At 35.1% G+C, this 24,874-nt stretch overlaps 1 protein-coding gene across 1 annotated transcript; it reads left to right on the top strand.

Annotated features, from left to right (window-relative positions):
- The first annotated feature begins 31 nt into the window (after nucleotides 1-31).
- On the top strand, nucleotides 32-24,841 carry LOC101744753 (facilitated trehalose transporter Tret1). The gene is made up of 9 exons (XM_004926494.5): nucleotides 32-357; nucleotides 16,036-16,171; nucleotides 18,073-18,287; nucleotides 18,827-18,971; nucleotides 19,443-19,581; nucleotides 20,200-20,366; nucleotides 21,621-21,816; nucleotides 22,065-22,248; nucleotides 22,876-24,841. Exons 1-9 carry the CDS (start codon nucleotides 328-330, stop codon nucleotides 23,056-23,058), a joined length of 1,395 nt encoding a protein of 464 aa, XP_004926551.1. The 5' UTR covers nucleotides 32-327; the 3' UTR covers nucleotides 23,059-24,841.
- The last annotated feature ends 33 nt before the right edge of the window (nucleotides 24,842-24,874 follow it).

The following is a 24,874-nucleotide window of genomic DNA, read 5'->3' as shown; positions in this document are numbered from 1 at the left end:
AAATCTACAAAGCAATGTTTGTTGACACAGTTAATCTGCGAGCGTTATTCATTATCGAGTTATCGTCTCCTAGTGCGCTAGCCCGGTATAGGCTTAGCTCACATGACTGCGCTGACAATGCCTCGCTACCATCACTCAATAACAAATATCTTCCTCAAAACAGATGTTTGGGAGCTGATCGTGAGGCAGTCAGTCTCGGCGGCCAGTACGAACGGTCGCACAGAAGATAATATTATTTAATATAGCGTGATTGTTGAACGCGTAAAGTACTAAGTGACACTTATAGATCAGTACTGCAAATAAATTTGCAATATTCACATTGTCATCATGAAATTGCCACCGGCTTTACTGAAACAGGTTAGTTTTGTTTTATGTGAGTTTTTTTTTTAAAATCAATTTCAAAAACAATCTTCGAAAGGTTTTTCATCATGGGTCATCAGGAGTTATTTCAAAATAGATAACGATATTAGCTACTGATGCTGGTCACTTAACTGAATTTAACTTATTGATTAATCAGTATAGGGTCACAAAGGCTCTATTAAATAAATTTATACTAAATGCGAAGTAAAACTTACTTTCAGTAAAATGTTTTAAGCTGTTTTGGCCTGGAGTATAAAACACCCGATATACTCGCGTAGGAGCTATGTGACAGTGCCGGTGGTCAAATCCCGCAGACAAGCACAACATTTTTTTCTATTTAAGTTCCTAATCGATGCATGTACATATCGAACGACTTTCACTAAGGACTAATGTGGTGAAATCAAAACCAAACTTGCAAAAATTTCGATTTGCATATTTACTGGTATGTAGAGCGTCTTGTGAACCCGCATAGGGACCACCGCTCTGCCGGCGGATTCTCGCCGGATCTTCTCAGCGGGTCGCGATTCCGATTCGGTAGTAGATTCATTCGCGAAGCAACTGCGCTTGAGTTGTTAGGTCTCCTTTGGAGGCGCTTGGGCAGCTGTTAACAAATCCCACCCCTCCTTGCTGAGCCTTTTCCCGCCCACCTGTCCTGGTGAAACCGGAAAAGCCTCAAGGCCACCAGTAATCCTTTAATTAAAAAAAAAAACGTGTTGTGCTTTGAACGGGGTGGGAATAGCCATCATAAATTACTTATCGTTAGAGTTCATATCTCAAAGTGGCGTTTTTGTGTCCATGGGCTCCGGCACGGGCTCCAGTAACCACTTACACCAGGTGGGCCGTGAGCCCGATCAATCTTCTAAGTAACAAAAAATATATAAATAAATATATAGAAACTAATATATAAATATATAATATCATCAGTCTCATAGCCATGGTAGGGCTAACATTTTTTTGCTGCGTTGCAACGACTTGTACAAGCCAGAAATGCTGTGGTCGTAAACCTTCTTACACATACATAAATATATAATACAAATGAAGGGGTGAAAGCCTATTTGGTTTAAGCGAAATTTTTGCAACTTTACAAGAGAGCCATTTAAAATTAAAAATTTGGCAAAAATATCATAGCAAAAAAACTGCTTCATCTATTTGAATGGGATAAACTTAATTGAAGTTCAATTAAAAACATCGATTTGTTGATCCTATTACCAAATAAAACGGACCTTAAATTACAAAGATAAATGTCGCGTTTCAAAACTGAAATAACCACCCTCGAATTACGATGTTTTTATACAAATAATAAATATATAGCTAATTTTGTATTTGATACAACTAACAAAAAACTTTAATGAAATACGAATACTACAAATATCCAAAGGAATTTTCTTCAGTTTACGTGAATCGTAGACATATTTAAAGCTATTTTTACGGTTTTAATCTCGCGTTTTTAATCATTATTATATTATTATATTTTCGAAGTTTCAGAATAATTCACAGTTTTCTTTGTCACGAACGATGACGAATTTTAATAAAATCCAAAAGGACCTTTCTTTATATATTAGGGGAAGTAAATGGTATTCTGTAGAATGCGACGTTACAACATCAAACTCACTAAGGTTTCCAACTTCATACAAACGTTTCGATGACAAATTTGATATGGTTTTTGAGTCTCTTAATTGCCTGCTTGTTGCTAATGAAATCTCCGTCACCATGGACCAAAAACTTTAAATAAAATAATGTGTGGTGTCGTGGGACACCGGATAGGAACGAAGTTCCTTATTATAAAAATATTAATTTTAAGTTTTAGTCGAGGTATAAAGAAAATAATTATTCGGGTATACATTTTTTTTTTATGATTTTTTTATTGATAAAAAAACTACTTTACAAAGTTATCAACTTTATTTTATTCACAATGATTTATAATGATTAATAATATACAAAGAAACAGCTATTTATATGAATAATAATAACCGTCATCACGTAGACTATACATTAGACACTATCTAGCCATTATATTAAGACTATACATAAATAATAAAAATCTTACGTTACGGACGTTTTTTCACTGTTAGAGCACCCCTCCGCATTGTCCCATAAGGAACTTTGTTCCAAAACCTTAACGCAACTGAAGTGACATTTTGCGTAACCATACTTTTGTTTTACGTACAAGTGCGTTTTTGTACAATTTAAAGTATATAATGTCGTTATTGATAAGACGAACTTGCAATGTCACGTCTCAAAAACATGTCAAATTGCGAATTAACACTATTAATTTCCTGAAAATAAGTGTATGTAGTTTGCAGCACTATTATAATTTATGACGCGCGGTATTGTGTTTACAAAGATAATGTTAGTTACGAAACAAGAATCAATTGTAATAAGCAGAAAGAGATAATTTATGTAATTGTAACAAAAATTACTACTCTTGGATTTATTTTTGGAAGTATTTACTTGTGATTTCACTACGTGTATATTTCGTAAACACGCCATGTAACGCAAAGGCAGCGAACGCTTCCCGCGTTCCATTGACCCCAAGTATCAGTATATTTTTAATGCAACTGTATTATCGTCGGGAACAATTCAAAGACACCATGCATTATATATAATATACGTAAGTGATAATTACATTTTTTTATACTGCGTACTGTTTTGAAGGGTAGGTTAATATTTTTCCAGTGTAAGTTTGGCTGAGTGTAGGTGTTACGGCGGGCGATGATATTTATGCTGTGATAACGGCTTCTGGATCTTTAATAACGTGTTTGGACGATTAAATTTTTTTCTCGAAATGTAGCGCAAATTATTATGGTAAAGAAGAAATCAGGAAAAGACATAAATCGCTTATAAATCTTTGTCTTTGTCGACACTTTCAGCACCCAGAAGATTTTTAAAATTTGATAGTAATCAGTAGAATAAAAAAAATATAGTGAACGATAAAAAAATGACTGAATTTCGATGATTGATTAAGATTTTTCAGAGATTGCGTTTAACTGATAACGTAACGTTTGAGGAAGATCATAATATTTAGGGAAGACGTCAGTGCGTTTTGTTATAATCTAATATACTCGTAATATGACAAAGTAAAATTTAATGAACAGGTATCCTTTAACAAAATAATATATTAAGTATGTATACTTTTAATACGATAACCGTGGCAATGGCTGCCATTATGAAGGTTACCATAGTGACGTCTATCATTGTGACCTACAGTGTTGCAACTATTGCTTAGCGTAGCTGTAGGTGACTGTGAATAGGTTGGATGTGAAATGTTATATTGATGGGTGTGAATTATATAAATAATAGGAATAAAAGGATTAATTAGGATTAGGATTTCTGACGTGAAGCAGTAATGCGTTTCGGTTCGAAGGGTGGGGTAGCCGTTGTAACTATACTGAGACCTTAAAACTTATATCTCGAGGTGGGTGGCGCATTTACGTTGTAGATGTCTATGGGTTCCACTAACCACTTAACATCAGGTGGGCTGTGAGCTCGTCCATCCGTCTAAGCAATAAAAAAAAGAAATAGGATAATTTAACTTGTTTTCTTTTTAAGTTTTGAAAGTTCGTTTTCTATATATCGCTTGGGTACTTGCTATAAAATTTATACAAGTTTGACTGTGTCGATTATTTTTAGTTAAAAGTGTGGGCTTAACATTCAAATTTTAATGATCATTAAGTTATATTAATTATCATAATGTGACGTCATATTGAACCATTGAAATAAGTTATAATATGATATTATGGAGAATTGAGTTGTAGAGTTTAAAGAGTAGTAGGAATATCTTGTTTTTTCGAAAGTTACCGTACCGACGTGGCGATGACGTCACACGTGCGCAACATTTTTTTTATTTTCACAACTACTCCCACTAAGAAATTTAAAACATTCCACATAGAAACAGGGAGACTACGACATGGAGCTCACTGAGTTTTTCGCCGGATCTTCTCAGTGGGTCGCGTTTCCGATCCGGTGGTAGATTCTGTGAAGCACTGCTCTTGCTAGGGCCAGAGTTAGCAACACTCCCGGATTGAGCCCCGTGAGCTCACCTACTCGCCCGGTTACGCTGACATAGCCTCTCAAGGTTATCAGCATAGATAGGAAAAAAAAGAAAAAAAAAGACATGGTGTCTTCATTACCAAATCCACAACCTAACACAGATAGATTATTAAAATAGACTCGATTGTTTTTATTTATAACGAGAAAGACACGAGATCTTACAAACCCATATACTTTGTGAAATGAATTTATTCTATTGTATGGTTTTTGAAGTCTGCTTTGGCATATGAGCTGACAATTCGACGTTCACATACTATTAGTGTCAAATGTATTCTTCACAGACTGTCAAACTTTGACAACAGGTTTAACATGATTTTAAATAACAAGCCAGATATCTTTCAGATTCCAAAGTCACGTGCTTAGGGAAGATTAATTCGTTTCTTATTAGTTTACTTTTTTTTTATGGCCCTTGTATGTAGACGATCATACGGCCCACCTGATAGTGAGTAGTTACCGTCGCCCATGGACTTCAGCAATGCTAGGGGCAAAGCCCAGCCGCTGCCTACCGCTTTATATTCTCTCCATAGTCTCCTTCGTTCTCTAATAAACTTTGCTGTAACCGCCGCCAATGATAGTTTGTCCCTTTTCTTCGCATTGTAACATTATGAAATAACATTCGCGTCGTATTGTAACTTAGAATCCAACCGCGATTTCTTCTTTTGGTTTTGTATAAAACGACTTATAGAGGCATCGGAGTAGGAGTGGCAGCATTATATTATCATATTATTCTACAAATATTTCGATCGCTGTTTACAATTCAAACTTCAACCTCATGGGTGGGTCTTAAGATACATATCTAATGCCAAAATTTAATTTAAAATAAAAAAAATGAAACCGGTCAGGAACCGGAAGTTCGATGAAAATTAAAAATGAAAAAAAAAATGGCGTTTATTACGATCATTAAAAAAAAAAACAATTTACGTGAATATAAAAAGAAAAAAAAACTTCAGTCGTTTGAAATATAATATTTTATATAATTAAATTGATGACATTCTCTTGACTTCATGAGGCATTGTAGTAAGCCTAATTGACATACAAATTCAGTCATCGTTGATAGAACAATGTTTTCATTTCCTTATACTCGTTTCACCTGTTGTGTTTTTTTTTTTTTTTTTTTTTTTTTTTTTATGCGCACAATTAGCTATGCTCTGATATCTACTTAATTCTTAATATGAAGCGCGGGTAGAGCGTTTTTTAAATTTCGAATTCACTTGGGTAGTCATCATATCATCATATATGTGTACTAGCGACCCGCCTTCGCTTCGCTTCGGAAACATTAAATTTTATTATTGATATCTGAGTCCCGCGATGTTACTTTTATTGTCGTATCGCGGGTGTAACCGTTGGGCGAAGCTAGTCTAAAAAAAGTAGCCTAAGTTACTGCTTATATCATCACCTATCAGTGAAAGTCTCATCAAAATCGGTCCAGCCGTTCCGGAGATTAGCCGGAATGAACAGACAGACATAAATAGTAAAAAATGTTATTTTGGTGTTGTACCGTATATTTATTTATATGCATGTAGTAAAAAGCGGCTATTTCAATATTAGAAACAGACACACCAATTTTATTTCTATGCATAGATATATTAGATAGTATCACAATTCTGCTTATTTCGTGATACGTGATATCGCAATGCCTACTCTAAGACGTCTTAAAATGCCAGTTGTGTTGAGATAAAAATAATCTACTTGCTGACCAAAAAGTCCAGTAAGTTCATTATGTTAAAAATCAACATTTATCTAAATCCAGACGGTCATATTAAAAAAAAAACCGATAACATTGTAGTGTTCGTTATCTTTCAAGTTTTGATAACGTTATTGATAGGTGAAAGTGGATCTATTATATCATCTGGAGTGTCTTCTTGAATCAAATGAAGTTATGCGATGCGTTCATAGATTAACCTTGAACCGGATAACAAATTATATATGGTTGGCTTAGTGATAAATAACAATAAATCTGAATTGAAATTAATATAATAAAATGGTTCCTCAAAAGCCTCAATGATCTTCAGTGTAGACGTGAAACTTGTCATAGAATTTAAAATTGATCTCTACCGATCAAATTTCTTTTTTTTATTTTTTTTTATTGCTTCGATGGGTGGACGAGCTCACAGCCCACCTGGTGTTAAGTGGTTACTGGAGCCCATAGACATCTACAACGTAAATGCGCCACCCACCTTGAGATATACGTTCTAAGGTCTCAGTATAGTTACAACGGCTACCTCATCCTTCAAACCGAAACGCATTACTGCTTCACGGCAGAAATAGGCAGGGCGGTGGTACCTACCCGTGCAGACTCACAAGAGGTCCTACCACCAGTGATTGATTTTTATTACACGATGTTATTCCTTCACCGTGGAAGTCAATCGTGAACATTTGTTAAGCACGTATTTCATTAGAAAAATTGGTACCCGCCTGCGGGATTCGAACACCGGTGTATCGCAACAACAAATGCACCGGACGTCTTATCCTTTAGGCCACGACGACTTCAAATTGGTAAGTAAATTGTAGCAAGACCAAAGCTGCTGACCAACTACTAATTTAATGTGAACGGAATCTATTATTCATTTACTGTGTAGAATTATTTGATGTCTAGCCAGTTTAAATTTCGTGAAACAGCAACATAGCGCGTAGACTATTTACGTACGTACACGTAGACGCGTAGACTTTTTTTATTGCTTAGATAGGTGGACAAGCTCACAGCTCACCTGGTGTTAAGTGGTTACTGGACTCAAGACTACATTCTACGCGTCCTTTAACTAATCTTCTAGATCAGTGACTCCAACTGGATCTTTGTTTCCGAAACTAAATTCCTCCATACCACCATCGGTTAGGGTGTATTTTTTTTAATGAAGGAAGCATTGCCTGTAGCCCTTAGGCCTTTCCAGTTTCACCAGGGCAGGCGAGCACGGGTTTCAGCCTGGAGGGGTAGGATTTGCTAACAGCTGCTCGAGTGCCTCCAATGGAGACCTAACAGCTCAAGGGCAGCTACTTCACGAATACACCTACTTCCGTGGCTTTAATCTTTTTAAGTAACAATTGTCATTGAATTACTTGAAACAACGTTGAGGTCAATATTGTTATTTCGAGTAGCAACAATCTTAAATTTAAAAAGCGTGTTCTCGAAGGAGGAAAACGTACTAAATCAGTAAAATAAATAAATAAAGTGACATTTCCGTTCGAAAGTTATCCAGAATTTTTTGTGTAATTTTAAAGTTGAACATTTCTACACAAGATAAAAAGTCGTATAATGTATAATATTAGGTAAATATCAATGAGTGTGAATGTGTGTAACTACATACATATAAAATAACACATGATCAGTGTAAAACCTCTATTATTTTCCTCCATTGAATAGAGATAGGACTAAATAAATTCATCAAATTGCGTCCGTCGGTTACGACTTTAATCTGCTTTTTTTGAATATATTTTTTATTTAATTTAATTAGCAAACCAGCCGCAGAATTGCGTTTGTCTTATAAACGTGCCTTTAAAAAACGTGTTTCTAGACGAGGAAAAGAGATAATTAAAAAAAAGTGACGATCGTTTCGTTGGCAAAAGCAGTCGACGGACGTTTTGTTATTTTATTAAAAACTTTTATGGTTTTTAGTGACGCACATGGACTAACGAGGTCGCACTGAATTAAGCGGTTTCGAATATTTGAATCCTCTTTATGGTTTAAAGACTGGCCGTAGAAATATTCATAGTAGTTTTGATGTTTTGTCTTAGGTATTTTTTTTTTGTATTGTATTAAATTTCTTCAAGAGATAAATATTTAATGGTGACTAATCTTTACATAAAATTCAATTTACGACAGTTTTATATCCTGTCTACTTATTAGTCGAAAAGTTTTAATAAAATTTCAAAGTAGTATAGTTTTAAAGATCAGAATTGAATTTAATTGATTTCATTTCTTCATTGAATTAATTGGTTCATTGTGAATTTCATTTGATTCTAATTTTTTTATTAATTTTCGTATTATAAAGTAGTAAAAAAAATATATTAATATACAAATTTGTCCATTGCGAGGCTAAAAAACATTTTACGGAAGAAAAATACACAAGCAGAAAAAAACAAGCAATTTTTCGATTAAACTTTTACTTTTTTAATTGCTTCAAAAAATAGTACGATATATTTTTATAAGTTCTGCACACCACACGAAAACTCTCGAAGACTCGATGTTAGTCTTTACTCTTACTCTGACTTATTCACTCTCACTTACGATTTCGAAGCCTTTGAACTTGTTGTGGCCTCATGGATAAGACGCGTGGGGTGTGCGTATCGAGCGAAGTCACTGTGCCAAAGTTCGAATCCCGCAGGTAGCTACCAATTTTTTTAATGAAACAAAGAAATCACGCTCACCAGTGATTTCCACGATGAAGGAATAACATCGTATAATAACAATGAAACTACCAAAAAAATTATTTGCATAACTACCACACGATTGAGATATAATCCTCAATTGACTGAAGGTAAGGGGGGCGTGATTCACATTGTTATGTCCTTGAGCTCAGGTAACCACGTAACACCAGTTAAGCCGCGAGCTCGTTTACCTGTCTATGCAACAAAAACTAGAGGTCATAGTCGCCATTCCATAATTTTAATTCTAATCTTTAAACCATGAATTATGATTGATTCGCGGCAGAAATTGGCACGATAGTGTTTAGAAGCGGCGCACCAGTACCTTCTTCTTTTTTCTACCTAAGCTGGTCGCGAACGAGTAGGTGAGCTCACGGGGCTCTACCCTTAAGACGTTGCTAACACTAGCCCTAGCAGAGCAGTGCTTCGCAGAATCTACCACCGGATCGGAAACGCGACCCACTGAGAGGATTCGGTGAAAAACTCAGCGAGCTGTCTTTGTGGGTTAATTTACTCGCCAACCCGTACCTTCTCATGATTGAAACTAGTTACAAAAAACTTCTCAATTCAACAAATTTCTCAATACTACTATTACGGAAAGTGATATGGAAGTAGTGTAGTAATCGTAGTACGAGATGTCTTGTGTCTCATATCGCTATCTTTTGAGTGATAGCTGCACAGACTACGATCTTTTGGCCTTGATGCATATATTTTTGCGTCTGTCACCCAATTTTTAATATCGATACAATAATAATAAAACAGATAAACAGTACAGATACAATAGAAAGCAAAATTTAGGTACTAGGAACGAAATATATGATTTGTAAACTAATAATTATGTATTATTATATATAACAAAGTGATGGTAATTGTTGTTTTTGTAGCGTCGGTGGACTAAAACATTACCCGGCGATGTGATCTATTACTGGTGGTAGGACCTCTTGTGAGTCCGCACGGGTAGGTACCACCACCCCGCCTATTTCTGCCTTGAAGCAGTAATGCGTTTCGGTTTGTTAGGAAATTCTCGCAGGTGAGCCCGTGAGCTCCCCTACCAGTTCGCGAGAAGCTGGATCTATCTACTTATTCGTCGGTAGCCTAAGAGGCTTCCGGTGAATAAGTAGGAAAAAATCAATTAAACACATTTTCATGAAAAACTTTACGTTGTGATGTCTAAGAACTCCAGTAACTATTTACCATCAGTTGGGCCGTGAATTGGTCTACTCATTTAAGCAATAAAAAATACTTCCACGTTGTTCATACAAAGAGAAAAGTGTAATAAAAAAAGTGTAATAATAGAAAAGTAAAAAGTGTAAAAAAATTGCGCAAGTACTGGTAGTAGGACGTCTTCTGAGCCCGCACGGGTACATACCACCACACTGCCTATTTACGCATATTTATACCGCGAAACCATAGTACTTTCCGGTTTTATAGGTGGGCCATTGTACTGTAAAGTTATACAATTGAGATTTAGAACTCATGTCCCAAGGTGTGCGTGCGGTGGGATTCGGAAACTGACCTCATCCGTTCACCCGTTTCTGAAATAAATAAATAAAAAACAAACGACAAAAATTATATTTTCAATTTTTATCTTGTTAACATAACCTAATATATAAAATGAATGTCTGTTGATTTGATTATTTACATTTATTACATTTAAATAGATACCAGCGGTCCATAGACATCGCAACGGGATTGCCGACACCGACCATGAGACACAAGGTCGAAATTTCAATTTTCATATTTAAATTATATATATCCCAGCTTTCGGATCGAAAACCATGGTTGCTTCATAACAGAGACAGGTAGTAGGTGTCTATCAGTGTGAGCCCAGAGATTTCTCTACAAGTATTAGTATAGTATGTATTTATTTTTTGTACATATATTTGTTGGTATATTTAATTGCACATTACATTATTTACTCTGCACTACCTTTGGTTGAGTAATATAGAATACCTTATAAATACACGAAATGTTAATAAATAAATAATTTGTTTTTGCTTTCAATTGCGGACGTAGTTTATCTGACTTAGCATAGTTGGTTGTGGCACTTCCGTTAAAGTTTCTGGCAATTACAACACATTATATTAGGCTATAATACCATTGAAGTCGGATTTCGTTAATAAGAAACAATATCTTATTATTTCCTATTTATTAATTTGATTGTTTTCGGACGATACACGATAATCAAAAGGTACGGCCTAAAATTACGGCAATTTCGACAGAGCCATATAAATGTTGCTATAATATATCGTTTAGATTTCTGTAGTTTAACCTTACGACAAGGCCGGCGGTACTATGTATCTTTGCTTATCTAAAATGGCAGCTGTCGTGACGATTCAATTTTCAATGTTTATAAGGTAAAATTGTTTTGCGAATGTCGCATTACTGAATTTTTATACTGTTCATGCGCTAAGGTAACCATGAAACTTAATAATTTTTTTTTAAATTCCATTTTACTAAGACATTTTTTTTCAAATCAGTACTCCAAATATCTCCTGTTCGGTAATGGGGAGAACAGATCTCCGCGTTAATTGCAATCGGATGAATTTTCCCCTCACATCCCAAAGCTAGTGGAATTCCTAGTAGCATTTATATACGATGTTTTTATTTTTATTGCTTAGATGGGTGGACGAGCTCACAGCCCACCTGGTGCTAAGTGGTTATTGGAGCCCATAGACATCTACGACGTAAATGCGCCACCCACCTTGAGATATCAGCTCTAAGGTCTCAGTATAGTTACAACGGCTGCCCCGCCCTTCAAAATTAAACGCATTACTGGTTCACGGCAAAAATAGGCAGGGTGGTGGTACCTACCCGCGCGGACTCACAAGAGGTCTATAGGCCCATGTAACCACTTGACAGATGGGCTATAGTACGATTGCTTACAAATCGACGCCACAGACAAAAAAAATCAAGGCTCTACTCAAAGGAATTGACAATAATGGACTCTATGCAGATCTGTAATAAGGAAGTATTAACATTAGATAGGAGATATACGACATTTAGTATCCCTTGAAACATCTATATATTAATACGTGAAGCAAAAACTTTGTATCCCTTTTTACGAAAATTGCGCGGACGGAGGAGTATGAAACTTTCCACACTTATAGAGAATATAGAGAAGAAGTGCACAATGCTAATATTTTTTTTAAATAATGCATAAAAGATACATTAAATCAATAAAGAAAACATTACACAACTACATACCATGTATTTAACGCACACACGCATGCATACTATTTATTTATTGTCAAACTTTTGTTCTTGACGTCTGTTGTCAAATTGAGAATAGATTAAATATTGTTTGTCTTTGTTAATATTTTTTATAATGTAGTATAAAATACAATCATAATAGTGTACAAACTTACAATTCCAATTAATTATAGTCGAATTTCGACTACTGCGGGACCTCTAGTTTTAGTAAAGTTACAGGAAATCCGAGATTCCCTATCGAGGAAAACCGTTTGTATTCCGTGCATACAGCGGGCTTGCCATAAACGTTGTAATTACATTTTTTTCTCAAAGTGCCCACTTATTTTGCGGTGCCATTGGATCAAGTTGCAAAGGTCGCCCAGATGATTCTCACTGACTTAGTTTGTTTTAATGGAGCATTGAGGCTAACAACATTGCAGTCGTTATGTTTACGGCGAATTTTTAGGAAATACTTTGCTTAAATTTAAAGCGATTATCTTTATACTATTTATAGACCACTCGTGTATGTAATATAAAATATTAAATCATATTAATAAAATTTTCAGAAAATATGTCTTCATAAATAGTGTAGTTATTAATTTATTTTAAATATGTATTTATATTTCTTTAAGGTCCTTTAAGGTTTGGTTATTTTATAAATCACTTTGAAATTGTTGAAATGGTACGTTCAAACATACCTGCGATATAATTTTCAGAATTTCCCTATACGAAAACGATTGTCTGAAAAAGATCGCCTTTAGCGATAAGACCTATTGTACAAATTAGACCTGCCTGTGGACTGTTTTCAATGTTTTTCTCTCTCTCTTTGTAGATAAAATATGTTCATATTGTTGATTTGGCTTAGAAAAAAGAAAGTTAATCAACCTTGAATGAATTAGAATATATATATTATGGTATGGTATGTATATTATAGTATATTATAGTATGGTATGGTGTATTAAGAAATCTCGCATGGGCAGGTACTGGAAGGTTTAGGTGCAGCCGTTGATTTAGCCTCAGTAGATATATCTATAATAGGTTCCATAGTGCCATATGTAGACCTCACATTTCAAGTAAGGATACCTAAAATTCACTTTGTCATGCCGATGGTTCCGGTAAACACTTAAAACCAGCCTGGCCGAGAGTTCTTTAGCCCGTCTACCCAATCTATATCTAGACTTAATATATTCCGCTAGTAATAAATAAATACAAAATTAGTTTAAGATATGTTAATCGACTGGATAATGTAAAGCAATGAGGCAAAACTAAAACGGGCCACGTTTAATTTTTTGTATAATACTGTTTGTTCATGATACAAAACGTTTTCAATTGAAAAAGATATTGTAAAAAACTTCGTCGCACATATTCTAGTCTTAACAAATCATCCATTATTATTTTTAATAGTTGTCGGAACGATTAGTCATGCATTCATAAATGTTTAACATACTATATAATACACCTGGAAGCGTATTGTCTGACTTTTAAATCGACACAAATCTGTTGCAAAATTCATTTATAGGATAATTACTTGGGTACTTTCGCTATAACGGCAGATCACCGATTTCGCTTATGAAAATTTGCTAATGTCATTCAAACATTCAATTTTCAGGGAAAGTAAACACAAGTCAAGTAAGATTAGGGAAATCAGAATAAAAAAATGGTGAATATCATTGTCAAACTGTAATAATGTAATAACGAAACATAACACAAAACATAACAATGTCTGTTATGAATGTTATGATATTAAAAAAGGTACGCTAATTCTGAGTATTTATGAGCGTACTCATGAAGACATTAGATTTGAGTCTTCATGAATATCTGAGATCAGATATTCTCCGATGAGAGACGTCTTAAATCCACTAACGGTTAGTTTGAATTAATTTTGAGGCATAGTCTTATATACCGACTGTCTTTTACATACAGTGTCGCTGGAGATAATACTAAGGATAAATATTTTAAGGATAAGGATAAGTATTTTAGCTGTACTTTTTTTTTTATTGCCTTTGTAGGCAGACGAGCGTACGGCCACCTGATGGTGAGTGGTTACCGTCGCCCATGGACTTCAGCAATGCTAGGAGCAGATCCAAGCCGCTGCCTACTGCAAATCTGTTCAATTCTGTTCATTGTTTTTGTAAAATTTCATGTCAATGGTTAAGATGTAAGAAGCGGAACAAACACACTTAGTTTCACATTTATACATATTATGAGCGTTGATTGGAGATGCAATTACGGTCATAAGTAATATTAACAATATTGTATTTTTGATTTAAATAGACATTGATTTGAATAGTTAAGAAAACATTTTGATAAGACTTTGTTAACTAGTAGTTTTCTAGATCAGTTTCTTTGTTATTAGCAGGCACCGCTTACGAATTCCATTCAATTGATTTAAAAATATTGAATTTGATGTGTCATTTGACTGTCGCCCACAGCGTGTACACCTTGATATCTCAACGGAAGACAGCTATCATATGCTCCGTCTTACAGGATACGACAACTAAATTGACTTTTTAACAATAGTCCTCGACAATATGAATTCATAGCTATTTCTGTACCACTTACGAGAAAATTGGAATATTTCGCACGATTGGCATTCATTTTTATGTGCATGATCTCGTGATTGTTAAATAGATAATCATTTTCGTAGTCATTAGATAAGCCATCAAGCAAATTGGTATTTGAACCTAGGAAATGTCCTTGAACTGATATTATAATAGGATTTGATTGTATGACAGTTGCACTTCTTTGAAAAGTATTATGAATGTTTGTAATGAGTAAGATTTTTTCTAATATTCTTTGAAATATGTTTTATAATATCATATGAAAGATCTTTCAGTGTAGTCTTCGCTAGTAAATATAATATTATAATTTAGATTTTTTTAAATACGGAGTTCACGCAAAGCGATGTCCATTGTCTTTAATTCAATGTTTAAACATTATGGCTAGGTACCGGCAGAAAAATGCACTTTTTCCATGCGAAAATTCAGTACAGCCAATCTTCTGGAATGGTTTAGGGTCTCTAAACAATCATGTATTTTAGATCATGTCGTTCTCTACAATTTCCCATGAAGATCAATAACGCGGGCGTTATTCTGTTTTCAGTCTTATGAAGTCAGAAACGTTCGAATGAGTTCCGTTGGTAAAAACCGTTCTTGATTATGAAACTTGTTCATTTGAAGGGACTTTACCATATTTCCATAGATCGTACCTTGGTACATCTAGAATGATGTTTTTGCACCTTTTTCACACTAGTCTTATGGCTTGTGAAATTTGTTCGCCTCGAAGTCTCGGTTCGCGCTATGTTTTGATTTCATTTATTCATTCAGTATTGTTTTCATTCGCCCGAGATCTTGCGTTTCATTTCAATTTCAAAACAATGTAAATATTTAACGAAACAGAGCAAAGGTTAAGGAATGGCAGCGTCTGCTTATTGTGTATATATAGCACAAAAAAATTCTAATTATTTTTTCAAACGATTGTCAAACGAGCCAAAACTTGAGTGTTGTCGTCGACCTTAAGCTATGGGGTCGATGTCTCAAGCTTACTGTATAGGGGCGCATGGCTGCTTCACGACAGAAATAGGATGATAGTAAATACCCAAGCGGGATGATAGTGCCGCCGCCGTTTAATAAAAGAAACTTGGTTCAATTGTCAATTTGCGTGATCATTCGTATACCTCGCGCAAATCAAGCGCACTGAATTAAGACTTGAAACCTAAGTTAATAATTCTGATTTTTTATGTAAATCATGATCTATTTTGAATTCAGTTAAGCTTTGCCTGCGGGCTTGGGGACAGGCTGGGTGACGTATGATGCACTCTCCGTCCCATGTAGGTTATGAACCAGCGCGGAGTATGTCGGAGTACATGCTGGAGGCGGTTTCTGGGCGGGCTTCAGAAAGCCCGTCAGCCCATCGAGGTTTGGTGGTCATGGCATCACGGTGCCTGTTGCTATGTGACAAGGCGGCGCCGACGATTTCCTCCTGAATAAAATAAAATCTTACCACGAGACGCAGCGTGAATTTTTGAAACGTTAATTTGTAATTGTGACATTCAAAATATACATTTTGTTCCAGCTATGGCTGACTTTGGGTGCGTCACTATCTTTCCTTATAATCGGCCTGGTGCGAGGATACTCTGCATCAGCCATACCCTCAATAGAAAGCGAGGACTCACACATCATACAGAGTAGCGAGCAGAAATCATGGATCGGTAATTAATTTGATTTGTTTATTGTGCGTTTTCAGAGACCTTTTTACCACATACTATAGGGCTTTAGGATGAATTTCCCTCTACGGTATTTTTTGAGCTCTATAACATGTCTTTCTTCAAACGAGGTTTGCAGATATGATTCAGCTGTAGGCAGTGACTTGGCTATTAGTGATCGGGTAGGCCATATCTTATCATAGACCAAAAACTTATCAACCAGATCAAGAAAGGAATGAAATTCGTTGCGTAAAATTCTACGAAGCGATTATAGAATACGTATGAATGTCTGTGACGTCATAAAATTCGCAGCTGATGACGTATATTTTAAGCTAGCCTATTGATGCTGTGAAGCATTTGCGAATTCCCTTCCTCTCCCTCACAAGCGTGAGACAACAATTATTAAATTCAACCTCAAATCTCACGGTAATTGGCGGTATTGTTATCTACGGACTCCGGTAAGTCCTTGACGGTAGATAAACTGTGCGTCCCTCTGCTCATTTGTGGTGATAAATAAATTAGGAAATTCTAGGCCGTTAATGACTCAAGTATTACTTTTTTTTTTTTTTATAACTTAGATGGGTGGGTGTGTGGAGGAGCTCACAGACCACCTGGTGTGAAGTGGTTACTGGAGCCCATAGACATCTACGACGTAAATGTGCCACCCACCTTGAGATATAGTTTCTAAGATCTCAAGTCGTAACTAACGACGGCTGCCCCACCCTTCAAACCGAAACGCATTACTGCTTCACGGCAGAAATAGGCATGGTGGTGGTACCTACCCGCGCGGACTCACAAGAGGTCCTACTAGCAGTGAACGTGACTATTGATTAGTTGAACATTCATAAATATGGTAAAATTTGAACAGTTCTAGGTACAAAAAGAACGAATAAGCACCTTTTCTGGCATATTATTTAGATGTTTTCGTCAAAAACAATATGTGTTTTGCTTCAAAAGAAAACTTTGTGTACATGCTAATGATGGCGAAAAACGAATTAGCGATGCCTGTACTTATTTCTCGTGTTTTATCAATCGTTAGCGTGTTCAGTGTCAACGACACCATATTTTTTAATAATTATTTATTAGAGGCTATTGTCCAGTTGAGTTACCACGAAATGTGAACGATCCATGAAAGCACGGTGTACAAACAAGTCCGTAATTTTAGAGTTGCTGTTCAAATTTTAGTTCATGTTCATCGAATTATTTGCGATAGTTTGACGGTCGATTTACGTTCCATATGTCGATTTTATAATGTTTTTCTGTGTGTATTATTTATTATTGCTATCAGAAATATAAAGGAACGAATTATAATTAACTAATTATGTACCTATGATTATATTTTTCTTTGATCACAGATACGTGTGTCGAAATTAATTCAGCATTTTAATTAATGCGAAATGTTATTGAATAGAGCTATTGATTAAATTAATATATCGCTTATAATAAAATACACGCGATCATTGCTGACTTAATGTTTTGAAAACATCGTTTACTGTTCATCTCGATACCCGTTTGTTTCGGATTTCAAATACCGAATGAGTTATTGAGTGGAATAATGTCGTTTGATTAAAATAACAGTTCCTGATGGTAATCAATATTATGTATATCTATATATAAATGAATTACTGTTTGGCAGTCTCGCTAAAACTCGAGAACGGCTGGACCGATTTGGCTAATTTTGGTCTTGAATTATTTGTGGAAGTCCAGAGAAGGTTTAAATGGTAGATAAATATGAAAATGTTCAGAATTAAATAAAAATAACGATTTTTCTCCGTCGGACGGATTCCTTTTGTTTGTTTTAAGTTTATTTTATACAAAAGTTTAGGTCTTTTATTTATCGATTGAGGCACTACAAAGTCTGCCGGTCAGCTAGTTATGTATATTTATCAGGCAATTGTTGATTTCAGGTGCGATTCCTCCACTAGGAGCGTTTGTTGGGAGCTTGTTATCAGGAGTCTTAATGCAGAGGCTCGGTCGTCGGCGGACTCTTCAACTCACTGCGCCTCTGTGGGTTGCGGGCTGGATAATTCTCGGTCTGGCCAAATACTTCCCCTTGATACTGCTGGGAAGAATGATCTCCGGTTTATGCGTCGGCTTCGCTCTTGCTCCAGCTCAAGTTTATGTAAGTAATAAATTTTGTTGATTTTTTATTTTTATTTTTTTATTGCTTAGATGGGTGGACGAGCTCACAGCCCACCTGGTATTAAGTGGTTACTGGAGCCCATAGACATCTACAACGTAAATGCGCTACCCATCTTGAGATATAAGTTCTAAGGTGTCAGTATAGTTACATAAACATGTTTTATATCCATACTAGCTGTACCCATCCGCTTCGCTGGGCATTTAAAATTAACATTATTATTTCTCACCCCCACAAAGATTCTCATCATTAACGCCCCCGCAACACTGGTGTAGGGAGTCCAACACTCATATAAATATTAGCCTATCCATTAAGTACATGTGTTTTCTAAATGGATACCAAGTTTCAAGTAAATCGGATGCATGGTTCAGTAGTTGTAACGGAATATCCGTAAAAATCACTGTAGATTTATACTCGTATATTAGTATAGATATGGTTTTGGATTTACGGAATATTCCGTTGGGAATGGTGAGAAGGATCACGAGTATACTTCTGACTGACGGCTTATTTTTTTATTACAGGTGAGCGAATGCTGTGACCCTGAGATCCGTGGACGATTGGGTTCTTTACCGACCCTATCCATGTCTTTGGGCATTTTGCTATCCTACGTTGCTGGAAACTGGCTTTATTGGAGATATCTAGCTTTCTTCTCAGCGTTCTTTTGTGGTAAGATATTTTGATCTAGGTTCAAAAGTGCTTTTTAATTTACAAATTAAGTAACGTGTCTTTAAGTATTATCGTAAGATAACAAGTGCGCGTAGTGTGAGTTAAGAAATTGTATTAAAATATCTTAATCCTTGTTACAATGTTAAAAACGTAATTGCATTTTATTTCTCAATTATACGGCTTAAGGAGCATTTTCTTGCTTAATTTTCAGTCTCTAAACTTTTATTGAAAATATAAGAAAATTAGGGAAGAAGTGTTAGAGTTGATCAGTCTTCTTTTTTTCTATTTTACCATCTACTAGAATAAATGAGCGTTTTAAGAGAGGACATTTTTTCCGCGCACCATTCTTCCAAATATGGACTTATCAATCGACGTCCTTAGCGGAAAGTACTAATTTGGTAGTCATTTGTTTTCGTAGAAATACCGTAACCACTTCATATTTTAATAATAAATATTTGTTGATCCTTTCAGTTGCCCTTTTCCTGGCATTATTTTCGCTACCGGAATCTCCGGTATGGCTGGAGGCGCAAGGCCAAGATCCCGCTCCCGCTATCAAGTGGCTGCATCTTTCTGCTCGCGCTACCGCAGCTGTTGAAGATGATACACCCGAGTAAGTTTTTTATTACTTTAGATTACGGCTCATGGTGTCTCCAGTGTACCAGAGTACCACCACACTTAATAAGCAAAGCAGTAGTCCTCGAGTTGTAGGTCTTCCTTAGAGGCGTTCGGGCAGCTGCTAACAAATCCTATCCCGTCCTGGCTGAGCCCACCTGTCCCGTTGAAACTGCAAATGTGTCCGGGCTACCAGTAATCCTTCATTCAAAAAAAAAAACACCACAAAACACTGTCACGAAATTACGTCGATAACCGGATTGCATAGAGATTACAGTTATTTTAACCATAACAAGTATTTTTGGTATTATTGAGTTATTCTGGCTGCTATGCATGGTCGCTTTACGACAGAATGAAGTTGCACGATGAACTCATCATACAGCTTTCTCTTACCAGAAATCAAATTAGGGGCCAGGAGAAGGCTGATTAAAAAGATAGATGATGAAGATGAGAGGTGAAATAAAATTTAGATAATGATAAAATATAATACGGCTCGCTTCAATACGAATAAATAATAAAATATATTTAATTCGTCTATCAGCCAAATAAAATATCGTGAGTCAATCAGTGTGCTTATAAATTATTTATCTAAGCGGAATTTTGCTTTAATTACCAGAAAATCTGAAGATCTAAATGAAAAGCCAAGTCTGTTCACTCGCAAAGTGTTCTTCTCTTCAGTGGTGATTAAACCACTCATCATTGGATTTGCACTGCTCTTCTTCCAACAATTCAGTGGTATCGATGCTGTCATTTTCTTTACTGTGGAAATCTTCGAAAGTGCTGGTGAGTAAAATTGCACTAATAAAAATAAACTATCTGATTATTCCGCCTACCAATGTTTCCAATGAAATACGTACTTAAGAAATCTTTACGATTGACTTCTACGGTGAAGGAATAACATCGTTCTTCCGTGAAGCAGTAATGCGTTTCGATTTGAACGGTGAGGCAGCCGTTGTAACTATACTGAGAGCTTAGAACTTATATCTCAAGGTGGGTGGCGGCATTTCCGTTGTAGATGTCTATGGGCTCCAGGAACCACTTAAAACCAGGTGGGCTTCATATTGGGTGTTAAGTGGTTACCAAGGAGTCCTCGTCCACATATCTAAGCAATAAAAAAAATACTATGCGCTATCCTGAGATGTGAGCTGGATTTATCTACAGCATTGCAATAGGGCCGACTCGCTCTTCAGATCGGAACGTAAAAATGCTCTTCAGACAATAATAAATCTATAGTAATATATAAATCTACAGTGGTTTTTACGGATGTTTCGTTATAACTACTGAATCATGCATCCGCTTAATGGATAGGCTGATATTTATATGAGTTTTGGACTCCCTACACCAGTTGCGGGGCCGTTCTTTCTCTTCGTGGGGGTGAGAAATAATAATGCTAATTTTAAATGCCCGGCGAAGCGGACGGATACAACTATATAGTAGGATGATAAATTCATATAAGCTTACAATTCGCCGTACCAGTATGTATTAGAGATGGGAAACCAGTATAATTTAATAGAGATAGGAAATATTGTTAATTAAGAAGGTATAAGTAGAATACCCTGATGTGACTAAAATCGGATATCAATTGAAAGTCTAACATAAAAATAGCTCGCTATTTCAAACAACTCTTGTATTCGCTTACCGTCTCTATTTTAAAGTTTAAAATCGCATATCAATGTAAGCGCGCCTGATATAATTTTAGTGAGACATGGTAATAGATATAGTCCAGTTAATTTAGGTTTTACAAATGAATAAAAAAACAGTTCGTTTAAATCTTAAAACAATATTACTTGATCAATGAATTTCGTTAAACATTTTTGTCCCTGAACATTTTGAATAATCTGACTGCTGATCGGAATGATTCATATTTGGATATTATTTTTTAAGATATCGTTTTCGATTTGTGTAATTTCGATAATTTTCTTCACTACCCACATTTTGCATTTCCATATGTACATAGGTATTCTCATAAAGTACGTCTAGGCAGAGAAAAGTATTTGTTTTTTTATGATTATCCTCAAAGAGCTTCTCTGTTCCCAGGTAGCAAATTAGATGCAATGACAGCGACGATTATCATTGGCTTGGTTCAGTTGGTGTGTAACGGTGTAAGCACGCTATTAGTCGACCGTGCGGGCAGAAGGCCTTTGCTGCTCGTCTCTGCGGCAATCATGTCGATGTCCATGGGCTCTATGGGAGCAGCATTCTATTTTGAGTTCGAAAATTCTTCATTCTTGGGGTAAGTGTGTCATTGTAATGTTATAACTATTTACAAGTAGAATTAAAACTATCATTTAAACCTACTGGTCATTTTGGTCAGGTTTCCCTCCCTACGTAATCATTGGTAGCCTATGAGACTATTCCAAATACGCATGGACGGCTAGGTTATTTAGTGATCATCATATATATTATTAATTAAAACTGTATTAAATATTATTGTAAAAAAGTAATTAAAATATTTAAATGTTCAATATTTTTTACTTTCAGATACCTACCCGTAATAAGTCTGGTGGTGTTTATGGTCGGGTTCTCGTTAGGATTTGGTGGTCTCCCGTTCCTGTTGCTCGGAGAGTTGTTCCCGGCGCACCACAGGTCCCAGCTCTCGGCCATGGCCAGCGCCGTCAATCTCCTGTCCATGTTCACCGTCATCAAGTCTTATCATGCTCTTGAAGTGAGTTCTATCTTAACAGTTGACAATGTTATTGTGTATAGGATAGATACCGGACAGCGGTAGGCAGCGGCTTGGCTCTGTCTCTGGCATTGCTGAAGTCCATGGGCGACGGTAACCACTCACCATCAGGGCTCGTCTGCCTACAAGGGTAAAAAAAAAGAAAAAAAAATCGGCTGAGTTTACCTTTGCTAAGATGAAACATTTTTTTTTCAAATGCAGCTGGCATTTTATTTATCTTAAGGAAGACTCAAATTTCTTTCTTAAGTTTTTCTGTATCAATATGACGAATTAAAAAGAGTAAATCGATTTGTAATAATTATACTGATACAATTTCAAGTTGAAAGTATTATATAATAACATAACAGTGTGGCACAATTTTAAGTTGAAAGTATAATAACATAATAGTATGTTTTAAAACGGGAGAATTTTGAACAGACAGATTGGAAAGTACACATTAAAATGATTTTGTAAAATTGCTATAAATTAATTTTCGTAAATTCTTGATCCATTTTAATGAAGCGAAGAAAAAATATGGTATTTCGTTTTATTGATACGATTTAATAAATAAATATAATAATCGCATAAAGCAATGTAATCAGAGTTAAGAAAATAACTGTGTTCTTTCAGAGGGTATTGACATCAGCCGGAACGTTCTGGATGTATTCGTGTTTCTGCGCCATCGCGTTCTTCTTCGTTCTGTTCCTAGTCCCGGAGACCAAAGGCAAGTCGTTGGCCGAGATCGAACAACACTTCCGCGGCAAGAAATCCAAAGAGCGAGTGCAAATGCAGACTGTCGCAACTGTGTTTTAAATTTAACAGTATTATTTTTGAGAATTTCCTATATACGTTTTATGATTTGACTAGTATAAAATCCGGTCGTATCTTTGAAGAAGTTAAATTACACACATCTCGTAGCATTAGTTTTTTTTTTTAAATCCGTCTGCCTTATACCGTATATGGTATCATTTTTCGAGTGTAAATAATATGGGTGTCTAGGTTTCTTAGTGCGCTCTGTATCTAAGCGGTCATATATTTTGCTATTCAGGGAGCACTGGAACTGCTTCCGAAAACAAATATAAAAGGCAGTGTTGGTTCTTAACCTCTGCGATTTAAAAAAATAGAACCGAATAATAGTCTATTTAAAAAAAAAGTAATAGCTCCGTTACTATTTTCTTATTGACTTCATAAAGGTCCGATGTTCGGAGTAAGTAAATTTAAATTATATCTATGTTTTATGTAGGTACCGTTGACAAAAAAATCACAATTGAAAATAAAACTTTGAAATTGTATGCGTACCCCTTTTTAGTCAGTTTATCTCGTAGTCAATTTGTACGTAATCCTTACAGCATCACGAGTGAATGAGTGAGGTGAGTTTTATGAGCTTTAAGCGGTGCATATTTGCATGTACATATATGTAGATTGTTATAGTTTGGCGTGATGGTTCTCATAGAAGGAAACAGTAAAGATTAAATATCAACTGTAGTAGTAGTAGTAGTAGTAGTAGTAGTAGTAGTAGTAGTAATCCGAGAAAATGGCAGATGATTCGAATTTAGAACATTAGCTGTGACGTATGACGTGTAGTACTACTTATGTACAATATATTATATATTATTATAATATAGCAGAATTTAAAAGATTAATTGTGTTAGTGAATTAACGTTAATATTGTTGATTTGTTATTTTTGTATATTTGAAGCAGTATTAAATAAAATAAGGTTGTTGTGTGATGATATTATATATTTATGAATGTTTACTGAAGTGATTGATTAATAACGTTAAATAATATTAAATTAAATTAATTTTACGTTTCACGTTTGGTTAATTATATTTAGCTAATATTTAGCTAATACCATTATCGAAGACGTAAACGTCGTGTAATCTGATTAAAATAAGAAATTATTGATTAAATTGAGAATTTTTTAATATAATCATTGAAAAAATAAGTAGATCATATAATATACAGATACTCTTCTACTGTTATATTTTTTCTTATCATCTATCTCGAATAATTTAGTCTATGTAATGCCACATACCCTTTATTGCCCTGTTGTGTTAAATATTTATTACTATTCAAGATAACCGGTCACACTGTGTTGAAACTATAGCTTATTTGTTAAAAAAATCGATTTATATTATAAAAATAGATTCGATCTGATAAATTATTTTTTGTTCTACCATGAACAATCACAAACAAGTCTATGAATGCACTATTAACGACCACCAATATATTTTCTTACATATTTCTAAGAAATTAAACGTTATAATTTTATACCATGCTGAATGAATGTTTTCTCTGTAAAATTTATTTTTATATGTTTATTAGTTGAAAAATTAACATTGTAATTATATAAATCGTATTCTGAAATTCGAAATTTATCCATTATTTATGTGTGAGGCCATATAACTTTGTAGCTCTTCAAAATTTATAAGTTTTAATGATTGTAACAGTGAACTTTGTGAAAGTGAACACAAAACAGAAATTACTTTAATTTAAATATTAAATTTCACTACTGCGATAAGTATTTTATTTTAATTGTTGTAAAACGTCTATTTATTTTATATGAAACTAAATAAATAAAAACCACAAAAAATACGAAACTTTTTTTATTAATCAATTTATTTTAAT

This window comes from Bombyx mori, chromosome 12, assembly GCF_030269925.1.
Source record: "Bombyx mori chromosome 12, ASM3026992v2".
In the NCBI taxonomy this organism is placed as follows: Eukaryota; Metazoa; Arthropoda; class Insecta; order Lepidoptera; family Bombycidae; genus Bombyx; species Bombyx mori.
The sequence above is the reverse complement of the archived record's forward strand: the minus strand, read 5'-3'. Positions and strand labels throughout refer to the sequence as shown.